Source organism: Rhopalosiphum maidis, chromosome 3 (genome assembly GCF_003676215.2).
Source record: "Rhopalosiphum maidis isolate BTI-1 chromosome 3, ASM367621v3, whole genome shotgun sequence".
Classification (NCBI taxonomy): Eukaryota; Metazoa; Arthropoda; class Insecta; order Hemiptera; family Aphididae; genus Rhopalosiphum; species Rhopalosiphum maidis.
The window spans coordinates 45708493-45729003 of NC_040879.1; the positions used below are offsets into that span (position 1 = coordinate 45708493).

Sequence of the window (20511 nt, forward strand, 5' to 3'; positions counted from 1 at the left end):
ATTATAATATTATCACACGTGTCAAGTAATATAAGTATAACGTATTGTAGATTTACCAATGGACAATTGATTTACCATGTTTGTTAAAAAAATTCTTAAATATTAAGAAGCACTGTACGGTCTGTACGATAAGATATTTAGTTTTGAATTTATATAATTATATATATATGGACAAAACTCGGGTGATAAATTAAAATTAATTCTGATCGTGCGGGTGGACATTATACATTTATACTATTAAATAATATAATATATAATATAAAATGTAATATTATTAAATTTAAAATATACAAATAATACGCATACATGAAATATAAATAGCATTACGTATTTTATAACTTTTACTCATCATCTGTACCATATGCAATACATTGAACCTCTATTCACTTATAATCTATGATTTACGGTCATGTGAATCCATATTCGTTTGAGGTATAATCATTAATCACTAATCAATATGTTCAATATTGACACAAAATCGAAGATGGCAATTTCATTCCATTCTCAAGATATAAAACAAAAATTGTTCGATCTAATCACATTGACTTAAAGGCCTCCAGAATATGTCATTTGTTTTATTGACACAAAAATCAAACAACAAATAGGTACGTTAGAGTATAAACAAATATTTTTTTATTCAAAAAATTGAAAATATAATATTATACGTATATATATATATATATATACTTATTTTAATATTACATAGGTATAAACGTTGACGCGAAGGTCCGACAAATATAAGACTAAAATAAGGTGGTAGAATATACGAGCAAAAGAAAGAGAGTGAGAGAACAATGGTACGAAATGAGCTAAAGAAGCCCATCGTCCGAGACCTAACTTAGATAGTAATTTCTACGGGCGCTATTATGCGATATCAGAGATAATACAATATTTGCCTAATACAGGAAACATTATAAAATAACACACACGACATAATTTTATAAAATAATAATAATAATAGTGATACGAGTTATAATAATAATAATAATAATAATAATGATGATGATAATAAAAATAATAATAATCATACAGGTGATTATATAGGTCTAGCGGTCCCACGTTAGTTATAGGAAAAAGGCTACGCCTTTTCCTTGATCTCCACTCCATTACCATTCCACTGCTGCGGTGACTGCTTTTTTGCACGTCCGCTGCAGTTGTTGAAATGCTGCTGAAGTCTTTCGGCGAGAACCGCGTGACCAGCTGCCCGGGCTACGTCCACTGGAGTAACGCCAAGTAGATCAGCCGGGAGACCGGCGTCCACATGTCCAAGCGTGAAGACAGCTGAATGTAACGACAGCAAGTACTCGACCACTTCCGTTTGATCTGTGAGCGCGGCCTACGAAGAAATAATATATTGCATATAGAGTCCTGTGTTTTTCAACACTATTTTTGTTTTAAATAACGGCCAAAAATTAGACACTTATTCCACCAGTTGGCCCAAATTGCAGGTTTGAAAATACTAGCTTAGATAGCTACAAAAAATTAATAATTTTTTTATGAAATTCTTTAGCACATAATTAGCTCGTATTTTTAATTTTTATCGTAAAAAGTCCAACATATACAAACATAGTAAAATGATCTTAACTTTCCTTTAATTGACTCTAATAAAAAATCTGAGAACACATGGTTGGAGAACAAAATATTTCTAAGACATAATATTCGTATTCGTTTTCAATCTATTGTCAAAGCGCTTCCTATAGACAGTAGGCTGTAAGTACCAGATTAAAAAACCTATTTGTCTCCAGATTTCATGAGCTAACCTTAGAAAGTATATTCTATTAGAATAAATTAAATTAGGCAAATGTATTGTTTTTGTTGTTATAAACGTATTGAACATAATATTCAAACAATAACTTATAAATGTTGTTATACATTTGTATTGAAGTAAGAGTACCTACTCATGTTCACAATACTAGATGTATGCAATGCTATAATTATATGATTTAAAATAATTAATTCGTATTATTATACGAATATATTCGTAATCATACTTGTATAGAGAACCTGTTAAAGTATCTAATTGAATGAGTACACTACTGTAACCATTTAAAAAGCTATCTTAACAACAATTATTACCTAGATAGTATTTATAATCTACAGTAGAAGAATTATTTTAAGGACTTTGTCGAGTGACGACAGTTATAGATAGACAGAAAGTATAAATTAGGATTATTCTAATCTCCGTATAAGTTATATATCACGTAACATGTCAATATTGAAAATTAAAATGACTAATATGTACGTGATATACACAACAAACATAACAAATATTAATAGTTTACTGTAGATAATACAATACGTACTGCGTGCAATGGCGTTCTGCCATACATGTCCTTGGCAGAAATCGGATCGGCTCCAGCGGCTGCGTAAGATCGCAACCTCTGCAAGTTTCCCTTGGCCGCAGCACTATTAGAATCAACGAGATTAATAAAAATACTACTACCTGGACTATTCATATATTGCATTTAAAAACTCATGATACTTTTAAAATGTTATCTGGACAGATTTATAAAATCCTCTATAAGAATTTAAAATATAAATTAATAATTTTTGATCAGTTTGGAATTTTTATGTAAGCAAATATTTATCTATTTATCTATTTTAGTATTTTATGATTAGATTGAAAGCTGCATACGCATACAAATTTAAAATCAGCTTATACACAAAATTATAACATATATATAATAAATATTATTTTTAAACACATGCATATCGATCAACAAAATCATTAAACATTTGATGATTCAGTGTCTCACGATTTGTTCAATAGATTTTAATCCACTATTAAATTCATTTATGTTCTATGGAATTTGGAGTAAATATTAGACAGGAATCATGGTTATTATAAAGCCTTAGACGTTTATGTAAATATTTCTCAACAACTACTCACTTGCACAGCTGTTGACCGACGTGCTTAGCGGGCGAGTTTAAATGAGCACCGCACCTTCGTAATAGCGCCACCACGTCCTTTCGGTCGTTTTCGACGGCATCGATTAACGGCGTCCTATCAAATCTAAAACACAAGTGAAAACAAAAATATCGGTAAATATATATGAAATATTATTACTTTGTCATACTTCATTGATGTCATTAGAGTTACATAATTGGTAAGGGTGATTGAAGGTAATTATGGATAGGTGCATAAAATAGATATTTGTACCGTACACCAAAGCTGTGAGCTCAAAGTTATCAAATTATGATACATTATAGAATTTTTTATTATCTTTTTTTTTTGTATTTGAGAGTTAGTATTTAATTTACTTACTTGTCTTTTATGTGTACGCTGGATCCGTTCAACAATAAGTACCGGACGATGCGAACGTCTCCCAAAGCGCACGCCAGGTGCAAGGCTGTACGGCCGTCAGCATTTTGTGCGGAAAAGTCAGCTCCCTGAAAAAACGTATAATGAAACATATTGACATCAATAAACATCCACTTATACAGGGAGTTACTATATTTTTCCATTTTGATGAGTTAATTAAATTAAAAAATACGGTTTTTCCATTCTGTATATTATAATTATAATATAGGTGATGGTAAGGTATGATATCACCGATAAAGGAAGGCCGAATTCTAAGTGTATATATATACATAGATATATATTATATACTTACAAAGCCTTTGAGTTCATCCAGTTTGTTCAAGTCGGAACGAGCGACAGCGTTTCCCAACATGGCTGGAAACAAAACACCCCCGAGTGCGGTCAATTCTTGTGAACCGTTCACGTGTAACAGCGTGCGGGCTACAGCGTCTACTAAATCCCACTCGTCCGCGGCGCGATTTTTTCGTGGAGGTTTTGGTGGTCCACTGCTCATTTCACCCCTCAAGTTTGCCCCAAGCATCTGCATAATTTAACGATATTATCGTAATGGTAATTATATATTATATTACAGTTGAATAACTCAACTTCGGCCAAGGAAAAATAACTATATCGGTTTTGTAGTTTTTTAAAGCCATTAGTAAAAAACTCATTTTATATTTATATGTAAATAGATTTAGTTATACTAAGAATTTCAAGTATGCTTAAGCTAATAGAAGCCGCCAAAGAACAGAATTGAAAATTAACCAAAATTAAGTATTTAGTTATGTCTAGGCAGATGATCAACAAATAAAATATTGATATAGGTCAATATATTTTTTAACAAGTGGATAATTTTAAATATCTGGGTATAAATATAAACACTAACAATAATATGTACAATGAAATAAATCTCAAGATATCGTCAGCAAATCGGGGCAATTTCGCCATGAACAAGATGTTAAAGTAAAAATTACTATCAAAAGAATCTAAAATAAGATTCTATACTTCGTACCTTTACCCAATTGCTGGATGCAAAAGATGATCAACAACAAAAGGTGATGAAAAAAACACTTAGATATTAGAAATTATTCAATAGACCAAACATCTAAAATTTCCTTACATCTAAAAGAATTGAATATGCTAGATATACACGGAGAGCAAAACAAGATCTCATAAATAATGTCTTAATCAATAAACCAGTTGCGGAAAGAGACCACGTGGTTCCGACTGAGACAGAGATGGACCACGTGATAAATTATTTAATAAATATTGATGAATCAGCAAGAACAGAGGACTCAGAAGACAGAAATCATTGGAAAGACTTAAATTACTTAGCTGCGAAACACCTACAAGGCATGTAAAGAGAAAAATATGAAGAACGAACGCTTGTGTACACTTACCATTCGTTTGGTGCTCAGGTCCCAGTCGTCCTTGGATAATACGTACGAGAGCTTTGCGAGTGCAGCCTCAGGCGTGATGTCGTTGCCTGATATAACGCCAACCTGATTCAGCACCTGTTAATATATGTATGAAAAAGCAGGTATCAGTTACAGTTTTAACATTTTTTTTACAGGTATCAAATTAATCTTCTAATTCACTGTTGTAATATGACGGGCGCCTATCAGATAAAAATTAAAATAAATAAATAATATTTTATAAACATACATGTCCCGTTTGGTATACGGCCGTCACTGATCCTTTGAAACATTGACTACAGTTGAACACAATGACGCCTCTGTCAGTGGCATCCTTCAGCTCCGCCATGATATCGGAACGATTTCCGGGTAAATTTCCAGCTCCATATGTTTGGAGCACTACACCTCGGATAGGTGGCTGCAGGAACGTCCGGACCTGTATCATTCCTCCCCCGATATAGCGTTAGTATATAACAGGGGTGGCCAACATGACTATGTACTCGAGCCACATATATTAATGCAATTATATATCAAGAGCCAAATTATCTAATCTGTACTCTTATACCACAAAAATAATAAACATAGCTAACATCCGATAAACATATCAAATTACGAAATATGAAATTATAAAGTAATAATAATAAAAATATATATTTTTTTTTATAAATGTAAAAAAAATTAAAATTTTAGTTTTTGTAAATAAGACCGCGAGCCGCATATGTCGACGAAGAGAGCAAAAAGTAGCTAATAATCTGAACAAGTAACCGAATAAACTAAATTATTAATTATTATTACACATATAATAATAAACAATACTGGTTATTTATATTTTTTGTATATACTCGTATACACCTCTACGGTTTTTAACGCTTTAATCAGGTTTACCGTAACATAAATATTTATATAATATCTTTTGGCGACTTTTTGCATAATGGTGATATTTGTATCATAATAATATAATTAATTATTATAACTAGTGTTTACCGTGTCAGCTGTAATGTTGGGAAAAATGCGCAGCAAGCTGACGTTCTCGTCGAGCTGCAGGTGAACCGCAAATTTCTCGATGGACCTCGGTCGGAAGATCTGTCTAAACGACACTGCATTACCAATACACAAATGACAACGATATCGCAATATTAGTGATGGATCATGAAAAACACCATGTAAATATAAAACAGATAGATTATCGAAAAATTTAACTGATATGAGTTGTTATTATTTTAGTATTTCCGACCAACACCCGCCATGCACGGTTGTCAATCTTGGAAGGAATCAAGAAGGACGCTGAATTGTGATTGCGCTTACAATATCATAGGAAATTTAACATTTTGTGATTATAATATTATACTAGTATACTATTAAATTCATCAAAAAAAAAAAAAATAAATAAATAAATAAAATTGTTCATGCTGTGATCGAGTCACATTTTAAAGAAAATCGTTGAAACAACTTTATAATTTAGTAGCCTACGAGTGACGAGAGAAAACTTCAGGGGTCTGTAATAATTTGTAGCCTACTAATGCATCATGACCAGATGACTAGCATCGCTTACATGGGAACTGATGTGAGTAACACACAATAAACATTCATCATCTCAAATAATTCGAAAAACAAAAATATTTATATAGTTAATATTAATATAAATAATAATAATATTAATATAGTTTTTAAGACGGATACAACACACTCATGTTTAATGTCATCCTATAATATTTATGCGTTAAAAAAATATAACTAACTTAATAATCTACAATATCATGTTAGTATATGGATACCAATATTATAAATATATATACCATTTATATCGATCCCGATGACGGCCAATGGCGCCAAGTTGGGCGAGTCGAATGCAGCGAAGCTCTCGCAGTCGACCTTGACAGTACGGTTTCCGCGCAATAGTTTGTTATGGAACAGAATCGTCACCTCGGGGATGCAATAATTACCTGCCATCAGCAAACTGGTGACGAAGTTGTCACTACCATCGCTACGCAAATCGAATACCGGCAGCTAAATAGATACAACAAACCATCTAACGGTCAGGAAACCACATTGTAGTGTTATAACATATTTCATCTATAGGCACGTAAATATTAGTAAGTGTTGGTGAGATTTAGTTTTCTAAAGCTAGAATTCATAATTCTGGAGTGATCCTAAAATCACAACAAAAAATGTATTCGAGGAATCTAATAATAAGCTAATTTATTCAAATAATCGAGGAAAGGGCTAAATTTATGGTTTAGTGTTGACTGCGCCAATACGGGGATCATACTATGTACTTAATACTAATCAATCATTTTTAACGAATCACACTATTAATTTTAAAGTGTTTTGAAACTTCTACATTTAGCTATGATAGAACAATTTATCCTTGAGACCGAAAACAGCAGCACTTACAACAGTGACGATAGCTAATTATAACATGTATACACATTCGAAATAAACATGTGTTGTGTTGTTTTATATTTATGTATTATAAAATTTTAAACTACTATTGAAGTGTAGTATAATATTTATTATATAATATGAATAGGTGTAATATTGATTCGTGCCTATAGAATTTTCTCAAATTACGGATTTGTAAAAAGTAATAAATAAAAAATCTTTATGAATAGCCTACGAGTATATCTAACCGAGGTTGACGAAACTTAATAGTAAACGAATAGGTGATCATGGTAGTATCTACAGCCATAGAGATAGGTAATAGGTATAATATTATATAATATATGTTCACGACTAGTGAAATTATATTATAATATTTTTTAAATGCATATCATAATAATAATACCATCATACTAGTATAATACCTGAGCACCCGTAATGATGATAGTCTTCCCAAGGTTCTCAAACATGAATGACAGTGCGGACGCAGTATACGCTAGCGTATCGGTGCCGTGCAATACAACGAATCCATCGTAAAGTTCGTATGCTTGCTGTAAAATATTAAATAAATTTTCAGTATTATAATACCTACCTAATAATATTATTTTAGTTTGATTCGATATAATTTGGTTAGAAATTTTACACACGATGCTGCAGTTTCTGAATGTCTGTTCTTAGAATAGTTCGGTAATATAATATGTGTTAAGTGTTATATAATAATATATATTATAATATGCTACAAAACATGTTTAATATCCTAATGACTTTTATATATTTTTCTGTTAATATTAAGTAAGATTTTGGTTTTTGATGATTGGACGAGAAAACTTAGGTACCACAAACGGGTTTAAGTTCAAACCCTATAATATTTATAATATTATATATTTTATAATATTACAGGCAATTTCATAGTTGTTATCAATCAAATTTATTAAAATTAATACTGTAGTGTAGAACGTGTAGGTTACGTCTGGATATGGAAGAATTATTCGATGTACACTATACAAAGACATTGTTCCTTGAGGCTATCGCACTTGTCTTGTATTTATAATTGACTCAACGTTCAAAATACCTCGGAGTAACGGTTTACCACTCACTTACATTAAGTCTTAAAATACCGTGCAGAAAATAATGACGAGGATCGATGCATTCATTGCATGTATTATGCTATTGCATAATGCGGAAAATCAGCGGCTGCGCATTAGGTTGTAGCCCCTAAGTCTTAATAATGATGGTACTAGCTTTATACGTTTTAATGGGAAAATGAAATACAATAAATACTCATGTTCAGTATGATGTAGGTCTTAAGTAAAAAGGTTATGTCACGCATTACAAATCATGCTTAATACATGTACAAGTTAAGTAATTATATATATATTATATTATAATATTTATTAGGGAATAGTTGCACCTCTATCTATGCATGCTGACTGTGAAAAAACGAAAATAATATCAGACTTACAGCATCTCCAATTCATATTATTGAAACTGCTCAACTCTCAGATCTCAAGTTCATGGAAAGTTTTATGAATTATACTGAAACTGTTTCATAAACACACTTTGAAGAAAAAAAAACGTCCAAGTTAAAAAATCAGATAAGTAGTAACTCCAAATAGATTTCAAATAAGTCACTTTCACTGGATTATAATGAAGCATGGCCGTTTTAGTGAATACTAAACAGATTTAGGACAGGAGTAGGATGAACGAAAAATAAAACAAAAATGAGGCTTCTATATAATGTAGATAGGTACCTTGTTCAGTGTTTCTAATGTTCCTATGTGAAAAAAAAAATACGATGCAATACATTATCACATGCTCAGCTTGTCCTAACATCTGCACTCCACGAAACATCCAAAAATGAACACAAAGAAATTAACATAGCCTTTATCTGAGTCAGAACAATATAAACCCACTAATAATTTTCTATTAAAAATACCCCCTATCATTATTTATACTATTGTATGTATTATATTTATTATAATATTTTGATTAACTTATTTATATTATATTATAGCATTATACTTATGTTATATAATATTTCTGATATTCTTTTTTTTTTTACTTGTAATGTTGAAGATATTGTTAGAGGGAAGTAGAATCATATATTGATTATATATTTTCAGAAATTAATTTATAGAACTGCAGTCATCTCAAGCAAAAAACAATATTTAAAATCCCGCCAATATTATTAAATAAATTAATATTTTAGATTAGAACTATGAGAATAATGTCGTCGATATCGAAAAACTTTTTATATTTATAATTTCCCTAAAGTCATATTTAAAAAGTGTTCCAAACACTCAGAGCCGTGCCGTGGGGGGCCTAGGGGGCATGGTTTAGAGGGGTGCCAAAAAAATTAAAATGCATAATGATAAATAAAATAGAGGACAAATATTTTTAATTTTGCCCTGGGCGCCAAATTTTAACGGCACGACTCTGCAAACACTAAATCTATTATAAATTATACATACATTCTCAACTTGTGGTATTATAAGTCTAAAGGATATCATATAGTTATGCCAGATTTGTCAAGTTGAATGAATTTTTGAATTTAATTCTTTTCGATTTAAGTATTCTACATTATTAGAACAATACATACCTATGTAGCGAGTCGATGACACTACAATGGATACCGTTGTCAGCAGCTGACAATACGTACAAATGTATAATTAAAGATTTAATTTAAGGCCTGCTTAAAATACATTTAGAAATCATGCACATAATATAATTATTATAATACATTATGTGTAATGTTTAAATGTATATAATAATAATAATAATGTATAATAGTTATAATAATAATAATAATGTATAATAGTTATAATAGTCAGATGAAAATATTTTTTCAAAAAGGTCAAAATTTGTACTTCACGTGTTGACTGAACACATCTGTTTTCGATTTCTGTGAAATCTTTTACTATGATTCCAACCGACATGTGATCGACCGGCATTATATACTACATTTCTGACGAAAAAACATACTGTATATCACCATATTTTCTCACGAGTCACTATTTACACTCAAATTTAAGTCACTAACCCATAAATCTTTATACTAAATTATTAAAACTAAGGACTATATATCATAATGTATACAATATAAACGTACCCATATGTCTTCAGCTATGCATCGCCAATCGCGCATGCACATGTTGCTCGAATCTAATAGTTCCGGGTACTGGTACACCGAATAAACAATTCTCCGGAATCCCTTGACGAGGCTGCGATCAAGTAAAAATATGACGATGGTCGATAAATTATATTATATTTACAATAGATTTTCTATTTAGTCAATATATATACAGTATTTATAGCGCGAGTAATTTATATATATATATAAGGTGTAATAAGACTATTTGACAAACTTCCATTACAAATCTTACTATATTTGTTAAATAGTCCTGTTTCACTCTGTATATACAATATAAATATATTATCAATCGTCATATATTTAGACATTTGATATATAATCAAAGTTAACAGCAACGCCTAACATAAATTATTGCAAGTGAGAATTTGAAGAAATCTATTTTGATTTAAACTTTATAAAGTATATGATGTATCTACCTGTAAAATAACACGTATATTTTCTGGGGTGGGATTAGATTTATAACTTTAAAACATAGAACTCTTACATGCACAACCGGATAGTATCTAATAACATATCTATAAAATATACTTTTACAATTATACTTACGGCAAAACTAGTGGACTGCAGTTCATGGACGCTCCATACTTATGTTGTGCATACTTTGCGTCGTACAACCTGGGATCTTGGCGCATCTTGTGCTCCATTAGAAAATCGGTGGAGTTTCCGTTGCTAGGCGTGGGTATCAACACTAAGTAAAAACGTATAATATATTTTCAGAAATATTCGATGTTTTATATTTAATGTGAATATACTACAGTACATTTTTTTGGAATCTAAATTTAATTTAAAAATTAAAGCTTATGAAATATGTTTGTATAATCAAACTAGGTAATTCATATTATTACGTTCACTTGATATTTCTATAAAAAAATATGCAAAGATATAAAGTCTTATAAAGTAAAAGTTATAAACAACCCATAATAATAAGAGACAACCGGAATATTTATATCACAAAATATCTATAAATAAAAATGCAAATGAAACGTACGTGTAAATACGATAAGCCACGTTAGAGTATTACTTTTTAATTAAACTACCAGAGTAATATTTTCCGAAATCTAAAAATTATAGTTAGAATTACATGTGTACTTTGCAAGTCACTCATAGTTATAATCAAGTATTAAATTGCCTTTATTATTACTGTAATATAATAAAAAATTCATATGGTTTTAACAATATAAAACTGTATATTTATACAATTTATGTAAAAGTATTGTATAAGTAGCAAATAAATCCGTTCAAAGTGCGTTATAATTTAATGTGGATCGTCTTCCTACGGGGAGAGAGGGCAAATATTATAAATACGAATAAAAATTCATAAATAATAATAGTAAGGACAGGTTGGATGTTTATTCTCTGTATTAAAAGTTATATAAAAAATTATTTTCAGATACACCGCAGGGTGTATGTTTGTGACCATTGTGTCACTGCGGCTAGTAAATATTGTGTTATTGGATAATTGAAAGCGTTTTAAGTTTGGGTAATATTAAATAATTATAATAATAATTAATAATACGCTTAGGTATTTTATAATAATCGAAGCCAATAGTTCTGTTGCGTTCAATAAATCGTCATCGCGCTGAATTCTCGGTGTCTTGCAAACGACCAACGATATAATTTTTACCGTAACAATGTCTTGGTTACTGGTTAGTAAATATATGCACAATATATTTCATAAATAAAGTTTATACAAAAGATTTTATAAAAAATATATTGTACAAAGATTTAACTAAAAACAGTTAGGGATTATACGATGATTACGTTATTTGGAGGGGGCCACCTTATGTTCTTGTATTATATTATTATTATTATATATATGGTAGGCACTTGTAATAGGTCGTCGCCCGTTAGCAAAATCTAGAACGTTCTTAAAACAACTTTGTTGTTGTTACTACCGTTCCGGTACAAGTACCTCCATAATATTATAATAGGTATATGCTTGCTACAATTAACTATATCATAACAACTAAGAAAACGAGAATTACTGTAATTAATTACACAACTCGATTATGAAACGGTTTAAGCGATCCACAATTGTATTTCGGTGTAAATTATTTTAATATAATGGTCGGCGTACGACGAGACACGTGTACGAACACGTGTTCGCCGTTGCCACCACCAAAATCATATCGACGATCTTGCGTGCTTAATTAGCGGTGCAAGGTCTCTATAGCCACGAGATGATTAAAAAATTATGATAAATATCATTAAACTGCCTAACTACTTCACGGCGAACAATGTGCACGTAATTTCTGCAGCGTTTTACGCCTACCAGAAAGTCTAAAGTCACGTGACTAACGAACGAACTGAACTCTGTGGATATAAGCACTTCGATAGTGTATATTGTAAATATTGATTATACACAGTAAAAAAATAACTCGCAAAAAATTGAGTCTACAATGACACCGTAACGTATATGAAATGGTGTATATTATAATATACATTACATTAGGTATACCTACTGAAACGTGTTCGCTAATAGTTTTGTTTCTAATGTTTCAATTCCATTTTAAAAGAGTCGATCATTTTGTTTAAATTAAAATTTGAAATTGTGTTATTAATATAAACTTGGCAATTATTTTTATTGTGTACTTATATACTCATTAATTTAAAATCTATAAACGTTTTAAGAAAAATTTTATTTACATAATTTCCAGTAGAAATAAAACAACATTTTTTTAAACAAATTATATTTTTTATTGTTATAAGTTTTTACTTTTATGAATGATGACATACATTTTTAGTTTCATATTATAAAGCAAAATATTTCTCGGAATATTTCGATGTATAAAAATTAAAATTCGAACGAGTAATTTAAAAATTATAAATATTTTAAGTTTATAGGTAAACAAAGTAGTAGACCAACATTACACGAAGTATTCCTGTTCACTACTTCGCTCACTTAAACTATAAATACTTATAACCATAAAATAATTATCCAAATTTCAATTTTTATGTACACACTTGATTTTTTTCCACGAAAGTAACATGAGTTCAGTTACATAAACGCAGCTAAAGAAATTAAGAAAATGACTTGATCAAATCCAGGGTATAATCACGCATTTTAACAGGATAGTTAGGGTTCTTATAACTCTGAATTACAGAACTGGTACATTAATTATTCAGTCATATGAATAAATAAATATAACTAGTACAACAAATCCCAAATAATAGTAGTCACATGTACATCATTATGTGTCGCATTATAATATTATACAATTAGTTGTTATCATTTTTAGTTTATATTGGTTATATTATATTGCAGAATGAATTAGTTTTAACAGTGAATATTCGTTATTTCAAAAACTATTAACTTATTTGAAAAATGTAAATTACTAGAGATATTTTATAATGTCCTTATTCATCCTTATGTCCTTATGTCCATATTTGTAGGTCAATCGGACTATAAACTATTAAATCACAATCTATATTCTTAATTTCATAATAAAAAGTACAATACCTACTTATCTAAAAAATTGTACGTATACAAAATTGAAAATTTTAAATATAATTTCAATAATATTGTACTTGGTTATTTTTTAATTAAAAAAAAACATTTAGATGATCCTAGTTATTTTCTGCAAATTTTTCTTGTTATTCAAACAGCGCTAATTTATAGATAATTTGTCTATAAAAACCTATACACACCAGCAGAACAAGATTTATAGATTCCAGTTATAGTTTATGTCCAAATGCTCTAATCGTTTTTACAATATTATTCCATTTTGATAATATCATAATATGTTACACACCACGATTATTACTATCATATATTTATATACTCATTTATATATATAATATATATTATATTATACGCTTACTGTTATCGTCATTTCGTATCATGCCGATGGTACCACCCGTATAGATAACTAAAACTTTGGACTCGTTCTGGTCGCCATCCTCGTTAGCGCTCATCGAGTCGCACCGTCTGCGGAACGACTGTGGTGGCGTGGACCCGAGGTATGATTGTGACGGCGTAGATCCTAGATATGACGACGGTATGGACCGAACGTACGGCTGCTGTTCAGTAGTACCGTCAACACCACTGTTATTAGCGGGCACATCGATCGTGATGGTTGACAGACTTTTCGCGATGTCACCGTTCAGTCGCGATTCTTGTTGCGGATTTTGATCCATTGCAATAAAATAAATAATTTTAGCTCACTAAAAAGTAGTATAAGTAATAGTGGTAGCAGTAGTGGTGACAGTAGTAGTTGCAGTTGCAGCGTCCGGCCACACGTATATCTTCGACACAACACCTATAAATGTGAAATTAATATCATAAATTCAGAACCAACACTACAGAATATTTATTCACAAAAAATATATTAAAATTAATATTATTTAATAAACAGTGTGTCTATATGTAATAGATACCTAAAATGTAAACAGACTATATGGGTATTCCATTAAGAAGAAAATATTAGTTTGTCTATTCGTCAGAGTTTTATTATCATATAAGTATTAAATACTGTACCGATAGTTTGATCAAAAATAAAAAAATAAAAAAATCTTAATTGTGGTGTACAGGCGATACGCCTATGTAATTAGAACGATATTACCAATGCTCGGTTAAAATATTTTGTCGTTTATGAGTAACGTTTCTTATTTTGTGTGAGTTTTCAAGTTCTAATTCAAGGTATAATGCCATAAATTATATAGGCCATCTATTAATATATATGATAAAACTACTGCCACTGTACATACATGTAGACAGCCAAAATATGTTTGGACGTACGGTGCAGTATTAAACTAAATTATATAATTTTTTAAATTTTAATTTAAAAATGTTTATATAAGTCTATACGGTTTGAAAGATCAGTAAGTACTTGAAATAATTTTAATATAATAATCAGGATATTTAAAAAGTAAAACCTCAAAATGTATCTATTTAAAGTAATAGGATTTTGTGCAGACGATAAAAACCTAAAATTATTACTAAATAAGTACTTTTCATTTTATCCATGTTATAGGTAATATTTGATTTGGTCGTGTCGTACCGAAAAATTATGCGAACAGTGCCATGTAAGCCTCTCTTTTACAAAGAGGTTCCTTACACCAGAAGGTAAATTTTATTATTACATTTTATTTGAGCGAAACAAAACAAAGTTATAGAAAAAATAATTATTAATTACTAATTAGTACTTGAACCCATGTATTTTTATTTTCATTCGTATTATTTTTTAGTATTTACTTACAAATTTTATATTATACCTATATATTTTATTGTAAAGTACAAAATAAGTAGGTATACATACTGTTACACAAATCGCAATGTTTATTAAAATGATTAATTTTTACATTTTTACATTATACCATTTTTAATAAATTATTCTAGTTTATATTCTAGTCTATATTTTAATAAAAAATGTAGGTACCGCTGAGACAATTCGCGAGTAACTAAGCCCTTGACTGAAAATGGAAAATTTTGATGCCACTGAAGTGTCTTTCAATATATATATTTTTTAATATTAGTGAAAAGCGAATAGATACAACTAAGTTGTGTTGTTTCGTAAGACTAGCAAAATAACAAAAATATTTTGTGAAGTGTATAGAATGATAGTAAGTGAAACTTATTCCTTAACACATCATTGCATGCGAACGCATAATACAAACAAAGTTAATATAATACTATGCTACCGCTAGTGACTACAATAAATTTAATAATAATTATTATTATAAAATATAATAGACATACCGATAACGTGGATGTATTTCGATCGAAAAAAAAACGGTTTTACAAGCTCCGTGAACCAGACGCGAACGGGACGAGACGCGTGACGACCGGATTTGGTAGAGTTGTAAATGGAAATTTAGGTAGCAGAGGTAGTTATAAATTATGTTAGATCGAGTCGATGACCATAAATAATAACCGTTGCTACTGCGCCACCGGAAAGTGCGCACTGTTATGATATACGTGTGCAGTGCGAACACGAACTGCGGCCGCTGATTGTTGCCAACGCCGCCGCAGCCCGTTTAAATAAGACAGTTACCGGTTGTGGTGCAGCAAGTCGCCACCCAATGGTGAGCCACTGCTTTTTCTTTTTGCTGATATCATAACAATTAATAATAATATACATTAACAATATTATAATTTTGGTTCCGTGATTAATAATGTATAGATATATAATATAGCAATAGCCACTTGAGCTTACACGCGTGCAATCACATTAATTAATAATTATTATTATTGTTCTCATTTTATTATTAATTAGTAGTCACTACATAACTAGATGATAACGAAAACGGCGATCAAATAATTTTATTGGGAATACGTGATTTCTAGTTGAGGTAAATAGGAATGGTAAAAACAAAATATAAAGGAAACAATCATGTGAACGAATCGTATTTTTACCGCAGGCATAATATAATAATATAATATATGGATTATTCATTATCATAATATTATAGTTTAATGATTGATGATTTATGATGTGATACCAAAATATCTGAGTGACAAGTAATAAAAATAACCAAAAAAAGAAATGCCTGAATAAAATATATCAATATTGTTAATAATTTGTAAATAGTTGTCTATGTACTAATGTATGTATTATGAAATTATTGTGAATTATTGTAATTTAGGTAACATTTTTCTTGTTCATATTTACGACTTGTTAAGAAAAAACAAATGTTAAAAAAATATCATATTATAAATCATAATAACCATTTTATTTATCAGTTATCTTAAACTGTATACTATACAGTATATATACAATATATTTTTATAAACTAAATAACGTAAATATTAAAAAAAAATCATTTTGAATATTTTTCTATGTTTTCGAAGATGTGTTGTTCAAACAAATTAAGTGTTTTATAAACTAGAACACGAACAACAATCATAATTTGATAATTTTATGAACTTCTTAATATATATTATTACCTTATTAGTATACTATTTAGTATTCTTGACTAGAATTTTATTTTAATACGCATTTAATTAATATAAGTATATCTCAGATAAATGTATAAGTAATACATTAAACTATTATTAAAATATGCAAGACAATGAAACAATTATAAATGAAATCATGTATTAGAAACACAATATATGTATAAAGTTATTATTTTGTTTATCATCATAATCATTAAGAAGTTTGAAAAGCGTTTTATTATTATCTTTACTCATCTTTAGTTTAAATTTGTTTTAATCGGCGCTAATGACTTCTATTTATTTTGTAACATAATTTATTTACTTCACAATCGCTCTTTGTTAAATATTTAAGTCATTTTCAACTTACTTGATTGAGCTAAAAGTTAGTTCGAATAGCAAGCATTATATTTTAAATAAAAAAAAAAAAACAATAATACATACATCCGAGAAGCATTTTCATCCCCCATTTTTCCATTAATAAAGAATTTATTAAAATTCTGATTTTTGAATTTTTAAGTATACTTCAGAACAATATTTTTAAATACTTAGATATAAATACCACTGAAAGAACTTTCTATTATGGTGATGGCGATACCAACTTATTTTTTTCCAAAAAGAAATAATTTATATTCATATTTTTTTGACATGCAGGTATATAATTTTTTAAATATTTATATTACCTGAAAATTAAGTTTCTTTTTAAAATATATATTAGTAAAAGTTGATTTACATAAAACACTTTTAGAAATTTAAAAAATAATAATTTTTTAACAGAATTACAGAAGTCTATTGACAGTGATTGAGCCGGAATCATACATTATGAACCAAATTAAAACTAGTTATGGTAAATTCAAAACTTTAATTAATTTTTTATATATATACGCATAGTATACGATAAACCTACGTCCTACACTAATACACATATTAAAAGTGTGGATGGATATCTTACTATGTCGACTTTCGAGAGCTGTCTAAATTTAACTGATTAATTTTAGTTAAAATATTTTATGATAAACTTATTAATTTTTATATACAAGTTAATAAGATACTCAACTATATCTATAATACATAATAATATTATTATATTAAGTAATATAGTTATACCTAATATATGAGTGCAGTATGACTGCTAATCAAATAATCGCATAATAGCATTTTATTTTATCAAGAACTTGTGTTTTGTATTATTTTTGATCCATATAGTACTACAAGTATACTTATAGTATTATAGTAATTTTATATTATTAATCACATATACAAAATAAATTGCTCTTTATTCACAAACTATCCCGTATAGACTATACATATCTTGTGTATGGTGTGTTGCAATTAGTAGGTACACATTTTTTATAAGTGTAATATTTTCAGTCTGTATAATATCTCAAGTCTGAACAACTACTTTTTGTAGAGCCTTTGTATTTTATAATTTTTTAGTCAAACTATTCAAATCAGGTAAACTTAACAAATCATAAATTGTTTAGAGGAATAACTTCCTAGAGTTCTCTACCGAGGTTTTATCTTTAAAATGTAAATTATTAAAGAAACTGTTATAGCTATATAGGTTCATTTTTAACCTCAATTAGTTAAAAAAAAAATTAAATATTGTAAAATATTTTGGCAGAATTTTAGAAAACATTGATCATTTTTTAAGAATATAATTTACGTTTACCTAATTTGAACGGTTGGTTACAAGAGGAGAAATGTAAATAATAATAATAAATAATAATAATGTTTTTAAAATAATATAATAACAATAAAACAATTATGTGTAATATAATAATGTTAATAATTAAATAGTGGCTGGCAAAAATTTAAATAACAGATATTTTAAAAAGTCAAATCTCCAAATTTGCTTATTTATAAATTTGTTTGTCTGCTCCCGTAAAAATTTGTTTTTTTCTAATGTTTCTTTACATAGTATTTTTGCTTTTCTTCTTAATTTTATATATGTATCAGATTGTATTCCCAGCAGAGTGTCCACAAGAATAAAAATATTTGGATGTCCCAAATGAAAAAAAGCATTTAATTTTGAGTGAATTTTACTGTGTAGGTAATTATGACATTTTATCTGTACGGATATACAGATATTAAGATAATAAGCTGGACTCAATTCAAACACATAAAAGTAGCATAGCCTCAATTCAATATCACCGCCAATTAACGGTCACCGAAGGGACCATAAATAATGACCGCTATTTAGAGGTGGCCATTCTATATAGAGGTAGGACAAACATGACATAACACTTGATGGAACCAATAAACCTTACCGTTACATAGAAGTGACCGTCAACGGAAGTTTTACTGTATATAGTTACCTATATTGGCTATGTTATACCTATGTTAGTAGTATGCGATAAATTGTTAACAAGAATTTACAATTTATTGCTATACGTATAACTAAAAATTAAAATTTCAAATGCAATCATTACACATGAGATTAAGTTATAATTTTTATTACACGTATTTATAAACGTGACAAATTTTTTGATATCATAAATGCAGGTGCATAAGTACTAGTGAAGTTATAAGTACTTTAAAATAATAAGTTATTAATTATAACGTGATACCCATACAACATTATGGTCAAATCCATAGGACAATTATATATACTCTGTCAATATAATAGAAAATAATATAATAAAATCTTTTTAAGTAAAATATTTAAAATGTAACGTATACTAAATCAATATTTTATATAAATACATGAAAAAAAATTATGATTAAATAATGATAAAACCGATATAATATTATCTAATTTATTATGTTGATAAATTTTAACGACAATTTGATGATGTTACAATAATGTTATATTGCAGTTAAAAATAATAATAATGTTTTAGTTAGTAAATAGTAAATCTAAATAGTAACTAAATAATTTATAAAAGAAGCAAACCTACATCAATATTCAATACAAAATATAATATTAACCCGTCGTACGGTGCACGGGGTAAATAATTACCCCAGACATTTTAAAAATATTTATAAAATATATAATACGGTATGTGGATATTTGATCACCTCAATAGACTTAAGCATTGCATCTAAAAATACAATTATACAAAATATTCTTTAAAAAAAATAAAATGTTTTTATAATCACTCTGTATAATGTAAACTCTCTTTGTATACCACCAACACATTTTATATACTACTAAAAAATGTAAAATAAAATGTTTTCATAACAACAAGTTACTATTACCGAAAACAGTTATATACCTACTAACCATAAAATAATAACTAGCTATCTTTAAGGGGTAAATTTTTACCCCATGTACGTAAATGAGATATCTAAATCCGTGTGCCGTACGACGGGTTAAATATTTAAATATATCACCTAACTAAGATACCTGCCAATTATAAGATAGTAATCTCAGATACTTAAATCTTAT

General features: G+C 28.8%; 1 protein-coding gene across 1 annotated transcript; it reads right to left on the reverse strand.

Moving 5' to 3' along the window:
- Window positions 1-933: 933 nt before the first annotated feature.
- Window positions 934-16205, reverse strand: LOC113557093 (L-asparaginase-like). The gene is made up of 14 exons (XM_026962402.2): window positions 15945-16205; window positions 14068-14505; window positions 10793-10934; window positions 10205-10316; window positions 7521-7646; window positions 6513-6723; window positions 5701-5813; window positions 4967-5152; window positions 4702-4815; window positions 3615-3842; window positions 3266-3390; window positions 2891-3013; window positions 2304-2406; window positions 934-1336 (listed from the first exon to the last, which is right to left on the reverse strand). Exons 2-14 carry the CDS (start codon window positions 14381-14383, stop codon window positions 1079-1081), a joined length of 2157 nt encoding a protein of 718 aa, XP_026818203.1. The 5' UTR covers window positions 14384-14505; window positions 15945-16205; the 3' UTR covers window positions 934-1078.
- Between the last annotated feature and the right edge of the window lie 4306 nt (window positions 16206-20511).

Excerpts from the sequence above, each read along its gene's own strand:
- LOC113557093 (XM_026962402.2), bottom strand. The coding sequence starts at position 14,383 with ATGGATCAAAATCCGCAACAAGAATCGCGACTGAACGGTGACATCGCG. Across the intron at positions 3,391-3,614 it reads TGGATGAACTCAAAGGCTTT|GGAGCTGACTTTTCCGCACA; the intron begins GTAAGTATATAA and ends ACGTTTTTTCAG. Across the intron at positions 2,407-2,890 it reads GTCGGTCAACAGCTGTGCAA|TGCTGCGGCCAAGGGAAACT; the intron begins GTGAGTAGTTGT and ends TGATTCTAATAG.